The sequence below is a fragment of the Capra hircus genome, chromosome 3, assembly GCF_001704415.2.
Source record: "Capra hircus breed San Clemente chromosome 3, ASM170441v1, whole genome shotgun sequence".
Lineage (NCBI taxonomy): Eukaryota > Metazoa > Chordata > Mammalia > Artiodactyla > Bovidae > Capra > Capra hircus.
The window spans coordinates 108,829,622-108,850,907 of record NC_030810.1 but is presented as its reverse complement, the minus strand read 5'-3'; the positions used below and the strand labels follow the sequence as shown (position 1 = coordinate 108,850,907).

Genomic DNA, 21,286 nt, shown 5'->3' with positions numbered 1-21,286 from the left:
AGTCTGAGGCATCATTCACTCCCTTAGCTTTCAAATAGTACAGTGGTACCATAATCGTAATGACAATTATCATGTTTTAAAATCACTCTATTATACAATGATGTTTTTCAAAGTTAAACTGTCCTAAGAGATGAGAACAGTTGGCTAGTAGAAGATTTCAATTTTAACTCTCTATGGAGTCTTTAATTCTTTATTGAGAAGTGAGTATACACTTTAAGAAGCTATTGATCAATGGTTTGTTCCAAATAGAGAAGAGATAGATCAAACCCTGTGTAGGTTGAGCACAGAATGGCAAACTAGGATAAGTAAAACCAATGCCTGCTGTACATACGTCTTTTAGAAGAACTTCTTTTATCATCAACTGCCCATCCCAACAACAAAATAAACAAGCAGAAAAACAAAACTTCTGTGTACTGTGCTACTGCTAGACAGTCATAGTCGATCTCATTTATAAAGATGAAATGAATCTCTTGTATCTATTTTACTGTGCAGTAATATGATTAAAATTTTATTTCTAGGAAGATTCTTCAAACTTCTGCTTCTGTTTTTCTCCTTTCTCATACATAAGGCAAATGGGAACAGTTATTTCCTTAGATTCCTATAACCAGTAGCCAAAGAAAGGCCTTTGAATTTCTCTTTTTGGGGTTCTGACACTTGTTTTGCAGAGCCACATTTCATCCTGCTCTGCAACAAACAATAATAACTCATTATAAAGGACAAGAAAGGAATTGGAAGGGGGACTGAGATAGAAAAAGCCTCCTGCTATCCTCTTTGGGGCCTCGACTTAGCAACACTCCCAATCAAAGAAGGCTTTGTAGTTCTGGTTTCCCTGATTTCTCTGGTGCCCTCTATAAATATTTTGTCCTTTCTAGCACATGACTTCGGGGCTTCCCAGTGGCTCAGTGGTAAAGAATCCACCTGCCAATGCAGGAGATATGGGTTTGATCCCCGGGTGGGGAGGATCCCCTGGAGAAGGAAATGACATCCATTCCAATATTCTTGCCTGAAAAATTCCATGGATTAGAGAAGCCTGGTGGGCTAGAGTCCATGGTATTGCAAAAGAGCCAGACTTGGTTTAAACAACAACATGTTATTTCAGAACTATTTTCCTATAAATAGCTTTTGGCATGATGAATTGGTTCTTAGTGTAGGAACCTCCCCCACTCTATTTCACTGATTTGATATAGAAGTTTAAACACAAGCACATATGGGAGCTGATTCTCCTTATCACTTCTTGCCCAACATCAACCCCCTCCCTCCCCTACCCCAGATACCAGATACCACACTCTCATCCTTTTCTTACTAAATGGTGGGATTTTCTGACCCCCATTCTATTTCTCCCTTAGGATCAGGTGGACACCCTCACAGACCTGGTGACATATTTTGAAGAAATCATCCATCCCGATGCTGGGAACATACGGGAAAGGCAAGAGTACCTGGTATCCCAGTTTGAAGCCCTGAAGGAGCGACTGGCCTACCGGAAGAATAAGCTCATTGACCTTTTCCACCTGTACGAGATCCAAAGAGATATAGAGGATGAGGAGGCCTGGATCCAAGAAACAGAACCCTCAGTGGCTTCCACCTACCTTGGTTAGTAAGTCATATAGCACCAGCAGGCAGAGCCAGAAGAAGAAGACCAAGGTCTACAGATGGTTTGAAAGATCGGGGGCACAATTACTAAGTTTATGCTCAGCTCTTTCCCCTTAGACACTTGAAAAATTTTCAAGCTTTCAAAGAAAAAAATAAAAGATTTCAGAAAAATTTATATGAGAAGTTTACCTCCTAAAACCAAACATGAAGAGTGCCACAGATTTAAGGCCTCTGGGAAGAGCTTTTTGCTACTTGCTCTAACTTAAGTTATTGTTAAGGTCCTTGGCTGAGTGGTCATGGTTAATGTTTGAGGTACCAAGTGTTTCTGTCTACATTGTCAGTAGTTCCCTTTTATAAGGGGAGTTTTCACAAGGATATATTAATATATCAGCTATTACAAAGATAAAAGGAATGAAATAGCAGATATAGTACATTTTGTTTCCCTTGGAAGCTATTGGTTTACCATTGTTAAAGCCAGGACACTTGCATTGAAATAGGGAAAAAAGTGTACACAGATATAATGTAAACTTGATTTACATATATTGGTTACATCTGTGAGAGACTGGATCATGATGACAGGAGGAACTAGTCTGGGAAAACTTCCTAGAAGAGAAAAGAAAGATATCTTTGCAGGAGAGATGAGCATAGAGATTTGCAGACATTTAGTGTGAAGTATGCAGAGGAAAATTTTGGAGGAAAGAGAGGTGAAGCTTGGGTGGGAGACAGGGAGGATGAAGTTATTGGAGAACAGTTATTATTAGTTTATAGGATTTAATAACTTACTAGTACCCATAGAAATTAGTAAGTGGAAGAGCCTGTTTTTTATACTACTATGTGCTGAAAGAAATTGGTTGCATGATATATTGAAAGTTTGAGCTGAAGTGTTACTTGCCTTTCTACCTATCATCCAAAGAGAAGAGTGATGTATTCCTCATTTTTTGTAGAATAATAAATTGAAAATTCTTAGTACAAAAAGGCAAGGGGAAGAACGAAGCCAAGCAGAGATGATTAATTCAGACAATGTAAATTTTAGGAAGCCTGCTTAATGAATTCAATGGGAAGAACTTGTAGGTCCAAGAGTTGAAAGGAAGTAGAATAACATTTTCTTATTCTGTGTAGTGCAACAATGACCTTGAAATTATTTTTATCTCTAGGTAAAGACCTGATTGCCTCCAAGAATCTTCTGAACAGACACCATGTCATCCAGGCTAATATTGCCAGCCATGAACCACGCATCCAAATGATTACAGAGAAGGGAAACAAAATGATAGAGGAAGGCATGTATGACTCAAATTTACGTCAAATTTGTCAAATTTATGGGAAGAAGTTTTTCCAACTTTAGGGCTTCATTCCATTGTCTACATTAATGCTTTTACCTGTATAATTTTCCTTTTAGGTGAAGTTTCTCTAACATTCCCTCTAGTGAAGTCCTGCTAATAATAGATTCTCTTGTCTCTTTCTTTGATCTAAAAGACTTACTTTTGCCTTCATTTTTGAAACACATTTTCACTGGATATAAAATTATTGTCTGAACGTGTCTTTAAGTATTTTAAATGCTGCTACACATCTTCTGACATGCATAGTTTCTGGTGAGATGCCTGCTCTCATCCCTGTCTTTGCTCTTTTGTATGTAATATCTTCTTTCCTCTGATTGTTTAAAGCTTTTTATCAATGACTTTTGCCAACTTGGTGTAGTTATCTTTGTTTCTGCAGCAGAAACAAAGATCCAGAGCTTCTTGGATCTACTTTCTTCTTGTTCTCCCAGGGAATCTTTTATTCTGGAGCTAATTTAGAGGATTCAATTCAGTTCAGTTCAGTTCAGTCGCTCAGTCATGTCAGACTCTTTGCAACCCCATGAATTGCAGCATGTCAGGCCTCTCTGTCCATCACCAACTCCCAGAGTTCACTCAAACTCATGTCCATCGAGTAAGTGATGCCATCCAGCCATCTCATCCTCTATTGTTCCCTTCTCCTCCTGCCCCCATTCACTCCCAGCATCAGAGTCTTTTCCAGTGAGTCAACTCTTCGTATGAGGTGGCCAGAGTACTAGAGTTTCAGCTTTAGCATCACTCCTTCAAAGAACACCCAGGACTGATCTTCAGAATGGACTGGTTGGATCTCCTTGCAGTCCAAGGGTCTCTCAAGAGTCTTCACAACACCACAGTTCAAAAGCATCAATTCTTCAGCACTCAGCTTTCTCAATAGTCCAACTCTCACTTCCATACATGATCACTGGAAAAACCATAGGCTTGACTAGACGGACCTTTGTTGACAAAGTAATGTCTCTGCTTTTAAATATGCTATCAAGGTTGGTCATAAGTTTTCTATAAGGAGTAAGTGTCTTTTAATTTCATCGCAGCAGTCACCATCTGCAGTGATTTTGGAGCCCCCAAAATAAAGTCTGACACTGTTTCCACAGTTTTCCCATCTATTTCCCATGAAGTGATGGGAGCAGATGCCGTGATCTTCGTTTTCTGAATGTTGAGCTTTAAGTCAACTTTTTCACTCTCCTCTTTCACTTTCATCATGAGGCTTTTTAGTTCCTCTTCACTTTCTGCCATAAGGGTGGTGTCATCTGCATATCTGAGGTTATTGATATTTCTCCTGGCAATCTTGATTACAGTTTGTGCTTCTTCCAGTCCAGCGTTTCTCATGATGTACTCTGCATAGAAGTTAAATAAGCAGGGTGACAATATACAGCCTTGACGTACTCCTTTTCCTATTTGGAATCAGTCTGTTGTTCCATGTCCAGTTCTAACTGTTGCTTTCTGACCCGCATGTAGGTTTCTCAAGAGGCAGGTCAGGTGGTCTGGTATTCCCATCTCTTTCAGAATTTTCCACAGTTTATTGTAATCCACACAGTCAAAGGCTTTGGCATAGTCAATAAAGCAGAAATAGATGTTTTTTCTGGAACTCTCTTGCTTTTTCCATGATCCAGCATATGTTGACAATTTGATCTCTGCTTCTTCTACCTTTTCTAAAACCAGCTTGAACATCTGGAAGTTCATGGTTCACCTATTGTTGAAGCCTGGCTTGGAGAATTTTGAGCATTACTTTACTAGCATGTGAGATGAGTGCAATTGTGTGGGAGTTTGAGCATTCTTTGGCATTGCCTTTCTTTGAGATTGGAATGAAAATTGACCTTTTCCAGTCCTGTGGCCACTTCTGAGTTTTCCAAATTTGCTGGCATATTGAGTGCAGCATTTTCACAGCATCATTTTTCAGGATTTGAAATAGCTCAACTGGAATTCCATCACCTCCACTAGCTTGTTCATAGTGATGCTTTCTAAAGCCCACTTGACTTCACATTCCAGGATGTCTGGCTCTAGATGAGTGAAAACACTATCATGATTATCTGGGTCATGAAGTTCTTTTTTGTAGAGTTCTTCTGTGTATTCTTTGCACCTCTTCTTAATATCTTCTGCTTCTCTTAGTTCCATACCATTTCTGTCCTTTATCAAGCCCATCTTTGCATGAAATGTTCCCTTGGTATCTCTAATTTTCTTGAAGAGATCTCTAGTCTTTCCCATTCTGTTGTTTGCCTCTATTTCTTTGCATTGATCGCTGAGGAAGGCTCTCTTTTCTCTCCTTGCTATTCTTTGGAACTCTGCATTCAGAGGCTTATATCTTTCCTTTTCTCCTTTGCTTTTCACTTCTCTTCTTTTCACAGCTATTTGTAAGCCCTCCTCAGACAGCCATTTTGCCTTTTTGCATTTCTTTTCCATGGGGATAATCTTGATCCCTGTCTCCTGTACAATGTCACAAACCTCCGTCCATAGTTCATCAGGCACTCTATCTGTCAGATCTAGTCCCTTCAATTTATTTCTCACTTCCACTGTATAATCATAAAGAATTTGATTTAGGTCATACCTGAATGGTCTAGTTATTTTCCCTACATTCTTCAATTTCAGTCTGAATTTGGCAATAAGGAGTTCATGATCTGAGCCACAGTCAGCTTCCGGTCTTGTTTTTGTTTACTCTATAGAACGTCTCCATCTTTGGCTGGAAAGAATATAATCAATTTGATTTCAGTGTTGACCATCTGATGATGTCCATGTGTAGATTCTTCTCTTGTGTTGTTGGAAGAGGGTGTTTGCTATGACCAGTGCATTTTCTTGGCAAAACTCTATTAGTCTTTGCCCTGCTTCATTCAGCATTCCTAGTCCAAATTTGCCTGTTACTCCAGGTGTTTCTTGATTTCCTACTTTTGCATTCCAGTCCCCTATAATGAAAAGGACATCTTTTTTGGGTGTTAGTTCTAAAAGGTCTTGTAGGTCTTCATAGAACCATTCAACTTCAGCTTCTTTAGCATTACTCATTGCGGCATAGACTTGGATTACTGTGATATTGAATGGCTTGCCTTGGGAACGAACAGAGATCATTCTGTTTTTGAGATTGCATCCAAGTACTGCATTTTGCACTCTTTTGTTGACCATGATGGCTACTCCATTTCTTCTGAGGGATTCCTGCCCATAGTAGTAGATATAATGGTCTCTGAGTTAAATTCACCCATTCCAATCCGTCTTAGTTCGCTGATTCCTGGAATGTCGACATTCACTCTTGCCATCTCCTGTTTGATCGCTGCCAATTTGTCTTGATTCATGGACCTGACATTCCAGGTTCCTATGCAATATTGCTCTTTACAGCATCGGACCTTGCTTCTATCACTAGTCACATCCACAGCTGGGTATTGTTTTTGCTTTGGCTCCATCCCTTCATTCTTTCTGGAGTTATATCTCCACTGAACTCCAGTAGCATATTGGGCACCTACTGACCTGAGGAGTTCCTTTTTATGTATCCCATCATTTTGCCTTTTCGTACTCTTCATGGGGTTCTCAAGGCAAGAATACTGAAGTGGTTTGCCATTCCCTTCTCCAGTGGACCACATTGTGTGAGACCTCTCCACCATGCCCGCCCGTCTTAGGTAGCCCCACAGGGCATGGCTTAGTTTCATTGAGTTAGACAAGGCTGTGGTCCTAGTGTGATTAGATTGACTAGTTTTCTGTGATTATGGTTCAGTGTGTCTGCCCTCTGATGCCCTCTTGCAACACTTATTGTCTTACTTGGGTTTCTCTTTCCTTGGATGTGGGGTACCTCTCACTGCTGCTCCAGCAAAGCACAGCCGCTGCTCCTTACCTTGAACGAGGGATATCTCCTTGCCACCTTGAATAGCTCCTCTAGGCCCTCCGGTGCCCACACAGCCATGGCTCCTTGGACGTGGGGTTGCTCCTCCCAGCCTCTGCCCCTTGCCTGAGGCAGGGTTAGCTCCTCTTGACTGCTCCTGTGCTATAGTTCTATAGTGCTAATCCTTTTAACACTACAGTGTATACACTGCCCCAGGCCTGAGCTATGGCATTCATGAAGGCATAGCTCATTTCTTTCCCTTCTCTCAGGAGTCACACTCTTTTGTCTATTGTCTGAAAATCATTGTATCTTACAGTCTGTCCTGTTTTCTGGTTGTTTAGGATAGGAGAATAATTCTTGTAGTAATAAATCCTTTATGGGCAGAAATGAAAATCTGCTGGTTGATTTTTGCCAAAACTTCACTGAGTTTTCTTGATCTATCTGTGGGTGTGTTCACCAAATTCTGAAAATGTACTTAACATGATCTAAGGAAAAATTTTGATTCATAGCTATTAAAAAAAAAAAAAACAAAACAAGAGAAATGAAAATTAGCTGATTTTTCTATTTAGGCTAGAGAATGCATGTTTTTAGTGCTCTTAACAGTACCCACATATAGGTATTTTGTTTTCATTCCCTATGTCAGAGATTGTACCTTCCAATTCACCACCTCAAACACACACTCTATTCCTCATTAACATCTACCAATGCTTAATCTGGTCCCATCACTTCATGGGAAATAGATGGGGAAACAGTGGAAACAGTGTCAGACTTTATTTTTGGGGGCTCCAAAATCACTGCAGATGGTGACTGCAGCCATGAAATTAACAGACGCTTACTCCTTGGAAGAAAAGTTATGGCCAACCTAGATAGTATATTCAAAAGCAGAGACATTACTTTGCCGACTAAGGTCTGTCTGGTCAAGGCTATGGTTTTCCCTGTGGTCATGTATGGATGTGAGAGTTGGACTGTGAAGAAGGCTGAGGGCTGAAGAATTGATGCTTTTGAACTGTGGTGTTGGAGAAGACTCTTGAGAGTCCCTTGGACTGCAAGGAGATCCAACCAGTCCATTCTGAAGGAGATCAGCCTTGGGATTTATTTGGAAGGAATGATGCTAAAGCTGAAACTCCAGTACTTTGGCCACCTCATGAGAAGAGTTGACTCATTGGAAAATACTCTGATGCTGGGAGGGATTGAGGGCAGGAGGAGAAGGGGACGACAGAGGATGAGATGGCTGGATGGCATCACTGACTCGATGGACGTGAGTCTGAGTGAACTCCAGGACATGGTGATGGACAGGGAGGCCTGGCGTGCTGCAATTCATGGGGTTGCAAAGAGTCAGACATGACTGAGCAACTGAACTGAACTGAACTGAACTGAACTGAATGCTTAATCTCACATATAACATTTCAATTCCTAGGAATTTAGGTAAACTGTCATATTTCTTCATGCAGCATAATCCTCATGGCTCCTTTTCTCTCTCCCAGATTACCAAAAAGATTAAAGTATAGTGGTCATTAATGAGGGTAAAACTCTCCTTTTCTATAACTACCTCATAGGACATTTTGCTGCAGAAGATGTGGCCTCTAGGGTCAAGAGTTTGAATAAGAATATGGAATCTCTCCAGGCTCGAGCTACTAGACGGCAGAATGATCTTGAAGCCAATGTCCAATTCCAGCAGTACCTGGTTGATCTGCATGAAGCAGAAGCATGGATTAGAGAGAAGGAACCTATAGTAGACAACACTAACTACGGGGCAGATGAAGAAGCAGCTGGGGTAAGGAGGGCATAGGGAAAGATATTGCCTAATACTCACCAAACTGGTACCAAATGTGTACCTAATTAGATTGTGTGATAGCATTAGGTTTTCTTAGATCATTTGGGGTTTCCAGAGTGATAACTTTTGGGCTTCCTCTGCTGGGATAACCTGAATTAACAAAAATCCCAAAAGATATGCCACAGTTTCCTAATCCCATAGAAGTCCATATTTCTTAGAGATTATCTAACCCCCAAAAGGCATGACCAGACATCTTGCAAATTTAGTAACTTTTACTAGGAATTAGGACAATAAGTATATCATAAAATAAGTTCAGTGTTCTTCCTATATCTGCTTCTGATGATTTTCCCATCAACAAATTCAGGCTCTTTTAAAGAAGCATGAGGCCTTTCTAGTGGATCTGAAGGCTTTTGGAAACAGTATACAAGCTCTTCGGGATCAGGCAGAAGCCTGCCAGGTAAGAAGGACTTAAGTATAACAAGAATCACATTCTCCATGGCAGAGGAAAAGGAATTATCACCAGTTTTTTCTTTACATAGTCTAGGAAGCAATTGCAGAAGAAAATACTGTCTTGTGATCTTTAGGTGGGCACTGTAGCATCTATGCAGCATCTACAGAGATTCAGAGCGAAAGAATTTCTCAATAAGTATTATAATTTGTTCATTGGTATATTTTTGTTCCTTTTTATATTTCCATTTTCCTTTCTTTTACTTCTTTTATTCATATCTCTCCTTTTTATGTTCCTTCCTTTCTTAGTTATTTTTTATACCAACATGTATTAAATGTCTACCATGTACAAGCACGAATAAAAGAATAATTCTGACTTGAAGGAAAGTTACAGTCTATTAGGTCATGAATTTTAACAAATAGCATACAATAGATACATGAATGGGAAAAACAATCTTGAAGAAAAAGTGTTTCATTCTCTTGATATTAGAATGCTGGAGGATAGGAAAATCTACATAGCTGAGGCAAGCCAGTTTATCTGAATTCATTTTGTAAGGGTGGTTTACTATGCAGGTAAGGAGAAGATGGGTTCTTCTAGTGAATAAGCTATAAGAGCAAATGCTTTGAAGCACAAAATAATCAAGAGTATTGTGATAATGGCAAGACTGCAAGGTGAAAATAAGTGTCTGAAAGAGTGATGGAAGCAGAAATCAACTAAATGATATGGATGTCTCCTGAGCAGAGTAGAAAGAAAAGAGACACACTTTCACATTCAAGAAATTCTTTCTTATGAGGGACTCTGAATCCATACACTGCAAGTAGAAAATACATAGGCTTAGAAAGAAAGAAAGTGAAGTCTCTCAGTTGTGTCTGACTCTTTGCGACCCCATGGACTGTAGCTTACCAGGCTCCTCCCTCCATGGGATTCTCCAGGCAAGACTCTGGAGTGGGTTGCCAGGCTTACTATGTTAATAAGTATTTACAGAGTTTTAGTGCTGTGCCTTCCTCAAGCTCTGCACAGCAGGTGCCTACATAAAAACAGGTGGATTTATGAATTGTAAGTTAAGAGGAAATAGTACTTGAAGGATACAAAATCAGAGGGATATATAAGGGGAGGTATATCTTCACATCCCATCTAAAACGACGTGGGTCATTACTTACGAAGGGTGATTGTATTTGTTCATTCTCTCAGAGATAAGATATCTGGGGGAAATGAAAATCAGAAAAGACTGTATATTGGAGGGCAGGTTTCTTGCTAAAGAGAGAAACAAGATATTTGATCCAGGTTTATTTTCTCAAATATTAAAATTCTAGGCCCTCCCTGTGCTGTAGGTGATTTATCTCTAAAAAAAAAAAAAAGTCCACATTTGGTCTACAAAATACCTTAAAGACCTAGGGAATGGAGAAGGTGATGAGAGATAGTGGATCTTTCACTTTCTTAGTTTTCTGAAACACGGATGCATACAGTCCTTTACTGTCTGCTGAAGACTGGTGACTTAGAGCATTTAATATGTTTCTGACAAATTAAATTCTTACTTGCTCACTCTATACACATATTTCCCAGTCTGGTGTCCCCTGAGAAGTGCTAAGATGAAATGGTATTTCTAAAGATATCATATTGCAATAGCTCTGTTACTGGCATCCAGGTAAGAGGTTGTAACCAGGAGCTCCTCTCTCCTTCAGGTGCAGGAATAGCCCACTGTGGGTAGGCTGTACAGAAAGATCTTTCCTATCGGTGACTAGAATGTTCTTCTTCCTATTTTTGTTCAGGAACAACAAGCTGCACCTGTGGAGGTGGCTGCTCCAGAAGAGAGGGTTGTGGCCTTATATGACTTCCAGGCCCGCTACTCCCGAGAAGTCACCATGAAGAAAGATGATGTCTTAACACTGCTCAGTTCTATCAGCAAGGTGACTTTTCTTTCTGCTTTTCTCCCATAAACAAGGTGGCTCTTGCAGTTGACTCTCCCAACCTTGCCAGATATGGGTATATTTTAAGCAGTCAGTATTTTTCTATTGCTCTTTCTCTCTCAAATAACCATAATTTATTGAGTAGTATCATCCCTCCAGATATTGCTTAGGATCCTGTGCATATCTTTTGAGATTACAAAATACCAATTTCACACAACAAAGTGAGGCCTCAAGGAGCTTAAGTAACTAGCCCAAAGACTTATAAGCTGTGAGTGACAACTCTATAGTATGTTTACAGGATTAAAACTTGTCTCTTTGTCTCTGCTTGTTCCTATTCTTTGCCAGGGTTCCTAGTAATGGAAAAAATTGGCTGAGATTAAGAGGAGCCTGGTCAAGGAGGTCTTTTGTCAACTTGGTTTTTCTTTAGCCTTCATGACTGTGAGAATAGTAACAAAATATTATCTAATATTTAAAATACATTTATCATAAGAGCTCATGTAAATATCCAAGGTTCTAATGCACAGCACAGGGAACTATATTCAATATCCTGTGGTAAAACATAATGGAAAAAATATTTTTTAAAAGAAGGTATATATGTGTATAACTGAGTCACTTTGCTGTACAGCAGAGATTGTCACAAAATTGTAAACCAATTACATTTCAATAAAAAAGTAAGAGTTCAAGGAACTTTTAAAATATTTTAATATTTCATTAATTTCCATAAATTGAGAAGAAACAAAAGAGAGCTCAGTATTTTTCACTCCGAGGATAAGTAGATTTGGGGGGAAGCAAGATTGTCATTATCAAATAAGCTGTGTTCCAGTCCTCTTTTCTTTTTGCTCAGTCTTCCTTATTTCACTACATTATTCTCTGAGGATATTAACTCCAGAGTGGTTAGTATAGTAACATTCCTAAAAAGACTGTGACGTTCAGGGTGATACTTAAGCATGAAGCATTCTCAAAGGTGAATTTCAAGCAGTGCACAATTTTTAGGGGCTCTAGGAGAAGGATGGGGAGAAGTTCTTATACAATATTCTCATACATAGATGCTCCACCCAGAAGAAGCCCGGTTTAATTTTGTCCCTGTAGGTTTTTTAAATGAATTTTTAGTAGACAAAATATCCTATTATGAAGAGAATGACCATTGGGTTTTGAAAACTTCCTCAAAGTTAAGGATCTAACATCAAATATCCGATTCCTTGATTTCAGAGACTCATCTCTGCAATTCCTGCAACTCCTGATTTATCTTCTTTGTAATATATAAAATTTATAAGCAGTTGTTTATTTCTTCTGGTCATCAGCTTGTCTCTTTGCCTAGAGGCTCAGTTATGAGGATTAAAACTTCTAAATGTGGCTTTTAAGGAAGGAGTGGGGATTTCTAAATCCTAAAGGATTTCTAATCCTAAAGGACTTCTTCCTTTAGGACTGGTGGAAAGTAGAAACTGATGATCACCAGGGCTTTGTGCCAGCTGTCTACGTGAGGAAACTAGCCAGTGATGAGTTTCCTATGCTCCCACAAAGGAAGCGAGAAGAACCAGGCAACATCATCCAGCGCCAGGAACAGATTGAGAACCAGTAAGTTCTGGAGGCTGGAGAACTGGACAGTGTTTGGCCAAACATCTCCGATTGTCACACAATATTAGGGTCACATATTCTGACTCTCTGCCTGGCACTCTGTCACTCTTTCAAGTTTGTCAAAAGGTCTTCTGACTCCCACGTGCACTTTGTGTGTGTTACTATACAAGGCTATTTCCTATCCAATTGTCAATATGAATGTGAACTTTTCACTTCTATAAAAAGACGAAGGGGTATTGTCAGTCACACTATTGGGACACTGGCATTTTGATTGTTTTTAAATACAAAGCTTTTATCTCTCTGCTCTCAATGCTATTTTTCTTCCATCTTTATTTCCTCCTCTTTATTGTTCTTCTTTTGATTTTTCTTCCCTTTCCTTTTTGTCCCTTTTATTCTCTCCCTTTCTTACCAATATTCTTCTGTGCTTGCTCTGTCTCTTTTCCCCACATTTTCCATTCTCTTTATTTCTCCACTCAGGTATCACTCCCTCCTGCTTCGGGCAGATGAGCGCAGACGTCGTCTGTTGCAACGTTACAATGAGTTTTTGCTGGCCTTTGAGGCAGGAGACATGCTGGACTGGATCCAAGAGAAGAAGGCAGAAAACACCGGGGTGGAATTAGATGATGTTTGGGAGTTACAGAAAAAGTTTGATGAGTTCCAAATGGTAAGAAAGAGCTGTCTCCTCTAGATAGCTTTCTGAGGATTTTCATCTTTTCCTTTTACCTCATATCCCCTCCTAAGTAATCCCTTAATTTCATATTTGCTAAATATCCTCCCCAAAGCTAGAGAGTTCCATATTTAAAATATTCCTCTAGGTATTACAAGTGGAAAGAAAATGCAGAGGAAACTAGTTACCTTGATTTTGTAGCCTGCAGTCCCTGTCACTCCTCCATCCTATTGGAAGTACTGGTCTTCCTGAATCTTTACAATTTGTCCTGTACTGGCCTGTGATACTGATGCTCAGGTTGAGATAGGATGTTGTAAGACTCTACTATTTAGACCTTGTAAGGTCTAATTACGGGGCAGAAGTTTGAATGGAAAGGTGGGAAGAACAATCTGACTTTATAGCCAGACAATTTCTAATTTTCTGCCTTCCTAAAACCTTTTCAATCTCCTTTATTCTCTTAGATCTCTTCTATTATGTTAACTAGCAATTAGTATAAACTTCTCCCTTCTTTCCTTTCTCTTCTATATGATACTTTCCTTACACATGGAATTCAGAGCTGTACAAAGCTATATATATATATATATACATATATATGCAGAAGGTAATGGCAGTATGGAGCTAGTTATGGGAAAGGTCAAAGGAAATAGTCTCTCTATATATAGAGAGAGAGAGAAGTAAGAGAAAGGGAAAGGTAAACATGGGTACAATTTAAAAAATAAAACTAAGAATAAGACTTACATGAGAAAACTCATTGAAAGGCCATTGTATCATGAAGTGAACAATATTGTCACTATAGACATAGTGATGAGTTCCCTAGAGCTGTTTCTTACAGCATATCTTAATGTAAGCAAATCATAACCCAGACAATGAAATTTTTCAGAAAGTAGAGAAATCTGTATTGGTAGCAAAAACTATTACATGGCTCAGGTATAGATCCCTCTAATAGTATAATTTAATCAGGGAGAGATTTTTAAGAAATGTAAAGAAAGAGATCTCTATATTTCATATAAATAATATTTTTAATAGCCACTGAGTATCAGGGAATTTAAAGGTCCTCTTCTTTGTGGCAGATTGGAGGAGGGCAGTTTGTGGTTTATTACAAGTATGGTTAGCAATATGTTTTAATCTGTAGTCAAGTCAGGGCAAAGATGAGCAGGCAAGAGTGAAAGATTTTTGAGGAGGGAATTTAAACTGCTTTGGTACATTTTCCCACCTAGGATTTGAAGACAAATGAGCCTCGACTGAGGGATATCAACAAGGTGGCTGATGATCTTCAATTTGAAGGGCTTCTGACACCAGAAGGATCTCAAATACAGCAGGTAACTGTGGCTCCTTCTTCCTTCTCATTACCAGGCTGAGTTTGGGGAGTCTTCATCTCACTTAAAAATACTTAACTTCATATTCTGCAGATTAGCTAGAACATGAAGAAGGTAATTGCAGTAGAGAGATAGCTGTAGGAAAGGTCAAAGGAAATAGTCCAGATAGTCTAGCTGTTTATCCATCTTGTTGTTGTTCAGCTGGTAAGTTATATGCATTTTAATCAATTAAAAAATCCTTAAATTGCCACACATCCCCCACCCCATCACCATGAGAAATTCAGTGCTCAAATACTTGAATACAAAGGCAATGCAGGTAAAGGAGCTATGATAGTGGGAAGTGGTTAATCAATAAAGTGTACTGGATGAGATAGACTCTGATAAAACCTAGTAAAAGAAGAATATAGGTAGTAGAGACGGAAGAGAAGGCATTTGAGACCTTATTCAAATTTGGACCTGTGGTTCCATAAAATATGTCTGGAACTAATGGAATGTCTAACCCAGTTATCTGAGTTATCATACACAGTGAGGAAAAGCCCTGCCTTCTTTTATGGTAACTGATGTGGGGTGAGAGTGAGAAAGAATGTGCGAAGAAACAATTTTCTTACTCTTCACAGAAAATAGGGCTCTAAGAGACTACCTGATTTAATCATTTCAGCACAGACAAAAATCCCAGAGCTCATCGAAAAAGGCAATGTCTTCTAGCTACCAAGTCAAGTCACACTTACTCTTCAGAGGTTGTAATGTTGTCTCTGGGACAGCCAATATCAGTTGATGTTGTAAGGTTGTTGGTTCCCACCTGGAACATCAATTTGGAAAGGAATGTGATCCCTTTTTTAACTGCATTGGCATAGCTGAGGCCCAAGCTCAAACTATCCAAGAAAGAAAGAAACCTGTGTAATTTCTAAAGGAGATAACATGAAAATGATCAGGATTTAATGCTCACCTAATCTTCAGACACCACTAAGCTGAGTTAGATCCCTAGCTAAAGTCTGTGTCTGCCTTTTTCAGGAGTTGAATGCCCGCTGGGGGTCTTTGCAGAGGCTGGCAGAGGAACAGCGCCAGCTGCTGGGCAGTGCCCATGCTGTCGAGATGTTTCACAGGTGAGAATTTTAACCTTGAAAAGCAGTGCTGCTCTAAAACTAACTTGAGGACCACTGGTTCTAATTGCTATAGTAGAACCATAGCTACTAGTTTAACCCTTCTTCCTGGAGAAAATAGGAAATCAGATGCTTCAGTAGTAGGTAGATATCTCATTGGGCAAGTAGGCTACTCCAGACAACCAACTTCAATTTTCTCATACCTAGGCTTGGGCCCTGGTACCGAATCAGCAGTTAATATATGTTTTCATGATAGTGAATGAAAACTGAAGTTGAAACAAGAGGTTTAAGTAATGACACATCTGAACTAGAAGTAGAGAGCAGAGGGCAACAAACATCACATTGACTCTAAGTGTTGATTCAACAGGTTTTTTTTTTTTTTTCTTTATGTCTGATTACCAAATCTCTGTCTATGCTAAGAAACACATGCACAACTAAGTAAGCAAACTGACAACCAAACACCTTTACTGAGTAAAAATGCAGTTTTGAATATTCAGAAAAAGGAAAACTGAGATGCAGACAAGTCTTGTTCTTTAGAATGGCATAAGATTTTCCATGTTATTCTACAGTTAAGCATGCGGCTTTGCCATCAGGCCACTTGATTCAAATTTAGGGTCTGCCTAAATTAGTGGCAAGGGTATAATCTTGAGAAAATACCTAACCTCTTTTCTTTTCTTTTTTTTTTTGCTACTTAGCCTCTTAAGCTTTAGTTTTCTCATATGTTAAATGGGGCTGGTAATAGTAATTTGGCCTCAAGTCATTGTTGTAAAGATTAAATGAGCCTAAGTTCTAATACTTAATTCTAACACATCCTTAAAAAAAGGATGATGATGTTGGTAGTGATGACTTCTTTGTGAGCCCAGCTAGTCTGCCCCTAGCTTGTGTTATTATTCTTAAACTTTTTACCCTCATGCACCAGAGAAGCAGATGACACAAAGGAGCAGATTGAGAAGAAGTGCCAGGCCCTCAATACTGCTGACCCTGGCTCAGACTTGTTCAGTGTGCAGGCTCTTCAGCGACAGCATGAAAACTTTGAAAGAGATCTTGTACCTCTGGGGGAAAAGGTGAGATATGCCTTCAAGCTTTTCCAACAGATTCCTCTTCACATCTGCCCATATCAAGGCCCTCTCCTTTGGTTTTATTATCCAGTCTCTTATTTCAGTTCTCTTTATCCTACTGCATTCTTGTTCTTTAACCCTGTCCTGATTGCTAGTCTACCAAAAGGGCATGCCCAGGGCAATTCATGTGGACGGAAACGGTTTTAAATTTTTTTTAAAAAGTGAAGTACAGTTGATTTTCAGTGTTGTGTTAATTACTGCTGTACAGCAAAGTGATTCAGTTTTATAAATATGTCTAAATAAATATATACACATTTGTATCCTTTTTTATCTTCTTTTCTATTATGGTTTATCATAGGATATTGAATATACTTCTCTGTGATATACAGTAGGACTTTGCTGTTTATCCATTCTGTATATAAAAGCTTACATCTAATAAACCCACCTCCCTCTGCATTCCTCCTGCAACCCCACACCCCACCCTTGGCAACCACACATCTGTTCTCTATGTCTGTGACTCTGTTTCCATTTTATAGATGGGTTCATCTGCGTCATATTTCAGATTCCACATGTACGTGACATCATTTGATATTTGTCTTTCTCTTTCTGACATACCTCACTTAGTATGATAATCACTAGTGGCTCCAAATGACATTATTTTTTATGGCTGAGTAATAGTCCATTGTATGCATATTATATCTTCTTTATCCATTTATCTGTCAATGAACATTTAGGTTGTTTTGTGTCTTGGCTATTGTAAAGAGTGCTACTGTGAATATTCGGGTGTGTGTATCTTTTTGAATTCTGATTTTGTCTGAATATATGCCCAGGAGAGGGATTGCTGAATCATATGGCAATTCTATTTTTAGTTTTCTGAGGAATCTCCATACTGTTTTCTTAAGTGGCTGCATTAAATAGCATTGAGGGAAAATATATTGTAAATGTTTGTGAGTTTGTGAGTTCCAAGTAAGTTTGTGAGTTTCAAGTGACCAGAACTCTTCGTGAGTTCCAAGTGACTAGAATGTATAGCAGTGAGTCGGAGATCAGTAGTCTAAGAATCCCATGGAAGGAGGCGCCTGTTGAGCAGCAGTCCATGGGGTCACTAAGAGTTGGACACGACTGAGCGACTTCACTTTGACTTTTCACTTTCATGCATTGGAGAGGGAAATGGCAACCCACTCCAGTATTCTTTCCTGGAGAATCCCAGGGATGGGGGAGCTTGATGGGCTGCCATCTATGGGGTCGCACAGAGTCAGACACGACTGAAGCAACTTAGCAGCAGCAGCGGCAGCAGCAGTCTAAGATAAATAGGAGATGATCATACCTGGTATGACCAGTCTTACATGTATGATGCAGAGTTTCCTTAGAAGGGATTGAAGAAGCTTAATCCTACTCTAGCCAAAAAAATGAACTCTAAAGCTTGCCAGATATGCTCTGGAATAAATCAGGGGGAGCATAGAACTTGCATTACTATAAAAAGCAAAAAGAAGCACAGAAGTATCTATATTAAAAAAAAATCTTCATATTAATTGACTCTTGCCACCAGCCAAGTCACTTACCACCCTGCCCTATAGCCTTGTTTATTTGTTTATACAAAGTTTATTTTTATTTTATTTTTTTAATTTTTATTTTTACTTTATTTTACTTTACAATACTGTATTGGTTTTGCCATACATTGACATGAATCCGCCATGGGTGTACATGAGTTCCCAAACATGAACCCCCCACCACCACCTCCCACCCCATATCATCTCCCTGGATCATCCCCATGCACAAGCCCCAAGCATCCTGTATCCTGCATCGAACATAGCCTGGTGATTCGTTTCTTACATGATAGTATACAGGTTTAAATGCCATTCTCCCAAATCACCCCACCCTCTCCTTCTTCCTCAGAGTCCAAAAGTCTGCTCTACACATCGGTATCTCTTTTGCTGTCTTGCATACAGGGTCATCATTATCATCTTTCTAAATTCCATATATATGTGTTAGTATACTATATTTATGTTTTTCTTTCTGCCTTACTTCACTCTGTATAATCGGCTCCAGTTTCATCCATCTCATTAGAACTGATTCAAATGTATTCTTTTTAATGGCTGAGTAATACTCCATTGTGTATATGTACCACAGCTTTCTTATCCATTCATCTGCTGATGGACAACTAGGTTGTTTCCATGTCCTGGCTATTATAAACAGTGCTGCGATGAATATTGGGGTATATGTGTCTCTTTCAATTCTGGTCTCCTCGGTGTGTATGCCCAGCAGTGGGATTACTGAGTCCTAGGACAGTTCTATTTGCAATTTTTAAAAGAATCTCCACACTGTTCTCCATAGTGGCTGTATGATAGATTCAAAGACAATACTTCATTCTTCCTATAGGTTGAAAGAGATGTTATGTCAGAGAATCAGTTCAGTTCAGTCGCTCAGTTGAGTCCGACACTTTGTGACCCCGTGAATCGCAGCATGCCAGCCCTCCCTGTCCATCATCATCTCCCGGAGTTCACTCAAACTCACATCCATTGAGTTGGTGATGCCATCCAGTCATCTCATCCTTTGTCGTCCCCTTCTCTTCCTGCCCCCGATCCCTCCCAGCATCAGAGTCTTTTCCAATGAATCAACTCTTTACATGAGGTGGCCAAAGTACTGGAGTTTCAGCTTTAGCATCATTCCTTCCAAAGAAATCCCAGGGCTGATCTCCTTCAGAATGGACTGGTTGGATCTCCTTGCAGTCCAAGGGACTCTCAAGAGTCTTCTCCAACACCACAGTTCAAAAGCATCAATTCTTCAGTGCTCAGCCTTCTTCACAGTCCAACTCTCACATCCATACATGACCACTGGAAAAACCATAGCCTTGACTAGATGGACGTTTGTTGGCAAAGTAATGTCTCTGCTTTTCAATATGCTATAAAGGTTGGTCATAACTTTTCTTCCAAGGAGTAAGCGTCTTTTAATTTCATGGCTGCAGTCACCATCTGCAGTGATTTTGGAGCCAAAAAAAAAATAATAATAATAAAGTCTGACACTGTTTCCAGTGTTTCCCCATCTATTTCCCATGAAGTGATGGGACCAGAGGCAATGATCTTTGTTTTCTGAATGTTGAGCTTTAAGCCAACTTTTTCACTCTCCACTTTCAGTTTCATCAAGAAGCTCTTTAATTCCTCTTCACTTTCTGCCATAAGGGTGGGGTCATGTGCATATCTGAGGTTATTGAGATTTCTCCCGGCAATCTTGATTTCAGCTTGTGTTTCTTCCAGTCCAGCGTTTCTCATGATGTACTCTGCATACAAGTTAAAGAAACAGGGTGACAATATACAGCCTTGACATACTCCTTTTCCTATTTGGAACCAGTCTGTTGCTCCATGTCCAGTTCTAACTGTTGCTTCCTGACCTGCATATAGGTTTCTCAAGAAGCAGGTCAGGTGATCTGGTATTCCCATCTCTTTCAGAATTTTCCACAGTTTATTGTGATCCACACAGTCAAAGGCCTTGTCATAGTCAATAAGCAGAAATAGATGTTTCTCTGGAACTCTCTTGCTTTTTCGATGGTCCAGCGGATGTTGGCAATTTGATCTCTGGTTCCTCTGCCTTTTCAAAAGCCAGCTTGAACATCTGGAAGTTCACGGTTCACCTATTGCTGAAGCCTGGCTTGGAGAATTTTGAGCATTACTTTACTAGCATGTGAGATGAGTGCAATCGTGTGGGAGTTTGAGCATTTTTTGGCATTGCCTTTCTTTGGGACTGGAATGAGAACTGACCTTTTCCAGTCCTGTGGCCACTGTTGAGTTTTCCAAATTTGCTGACAGTTTGTGTGTAGCACTTTCACAGCATCATTTTTCAGGATTTGAAATAGCTCAACTGGAATTCCATCACCTCCACTAGCTTTGTTCATAGTGATGCTTTCTAAGGCCCACTTGACTTCACATTCCAGGATGTCTGGCTCTAGATGAGTGATCACACCATCGTGAATTTCTTGGTCATGAATATATTTTTTGTACAGTTCTTCTGTGTATTCTTGCCACCTCTTCTTAATCTCTTCTTTTTCTGTTAGGTCCATGCTATTTCTGTCCGTTATTGATCCCATCTTTGCATGAAATGTTCCCTTGATATCTCTAATTTTCTTGAAGAGATCTCTAGTCTTTCCCATTCTGTTGTTTTCCTCTATTTGTTTGCATTGATCACTGAAGAAGGCTTTCTTATCTCTCATTGCTATTCTTTGGAACTCTGCATCCAGATGCTTATATATTTCCTTTTCTCCTCTGCTTTTCACTTCTCTTCTTTTCACAGCTATTTGTAAGGCCTCCCCAGAGAGCCAGTTTGCTTTTTTGCATTTCTTTTCCATGGGGATGGTCTTGATCACTGTCTCCTGTACAATGTCACGAACTTCTGTCCATAGTTCATCAGGCATTCTATCTATCAGATCTAGGCTCTTAAATCTATTTCTCACTTCCACTGTATAAATATAAGGGATTTGATTTAGGTCATACCTGAATGGTCTAGTGGTTTTCCCTACTTCCTTCAGTTTCAGTCTGAATTTGGCAATAAGGAGTCCATGGTCTTAGCCACAGTCTGCTCCTGGTCTTGTTTTTGTTGACTGTATAGAGCTTCTCCATCTTTGGCTGCAAAGAATATAATCAATTTGATTTTGGTGTTGACTATCTGGTGATGTCCATGTGTAGAGTCTTCTCTTGTGTTGTTGGAAGAGGGTGTTTGCTCTGACCAGTGCATTCTCT

The 21,286-nt window shown here is 39.5% G+C and overlaps 1 protein-coding gene across 2 annotated transcripts in view; it reads left to right on the top strand.

The window, feature by feature from the left end:
- The window catches only part of SPTA1 (spectrin alpha, erythrocytic 1), a 77,070-nt gene that overhangs the window by 24,348 nt on the left and 31,436 nt on the right, over positions 1-21,286 (top strand). For both annotated transcript variants that reach the window (XM_018046348.1, XM_018046349.1), the window contains exons 16-25: positions 1,347-1,590; positions 2,745-2,867; positions 8,271-8,488; positions 8,853-8,945; positions 10,706-10,843; positions 12,267-12,418; positions 12,896-13,082; positions 14,303-14,404; positions 15,413-15,504; positions 16,421-16,565. In XM_018046348.1, coding sequence (XP_017901837.1) covers positions 1,347-1,590; positions 2,745-2,867; positions 8,271-8,488; positions 8,853-8,945; positions 10,706-10,843; positions 12,267-12,418; positions 12,896-13,082; positions 14,303-14,404; positions 15,413-15,504; positions 16,421-16,565 — 1,494 coding nt within the window. The remainder of the gene's footprint in view (positions 1-1,346; positions 1,591-2,744; positions 2,868-8,270; positions 8,489-8,852; positions 8,946-10,705; positions 10,844-12,266; positions 12,419-12,895; positions 13,083-14,302; positions 14,405-15,412; positions 15,505-16,420; positions 16,566-21,286) is intronic.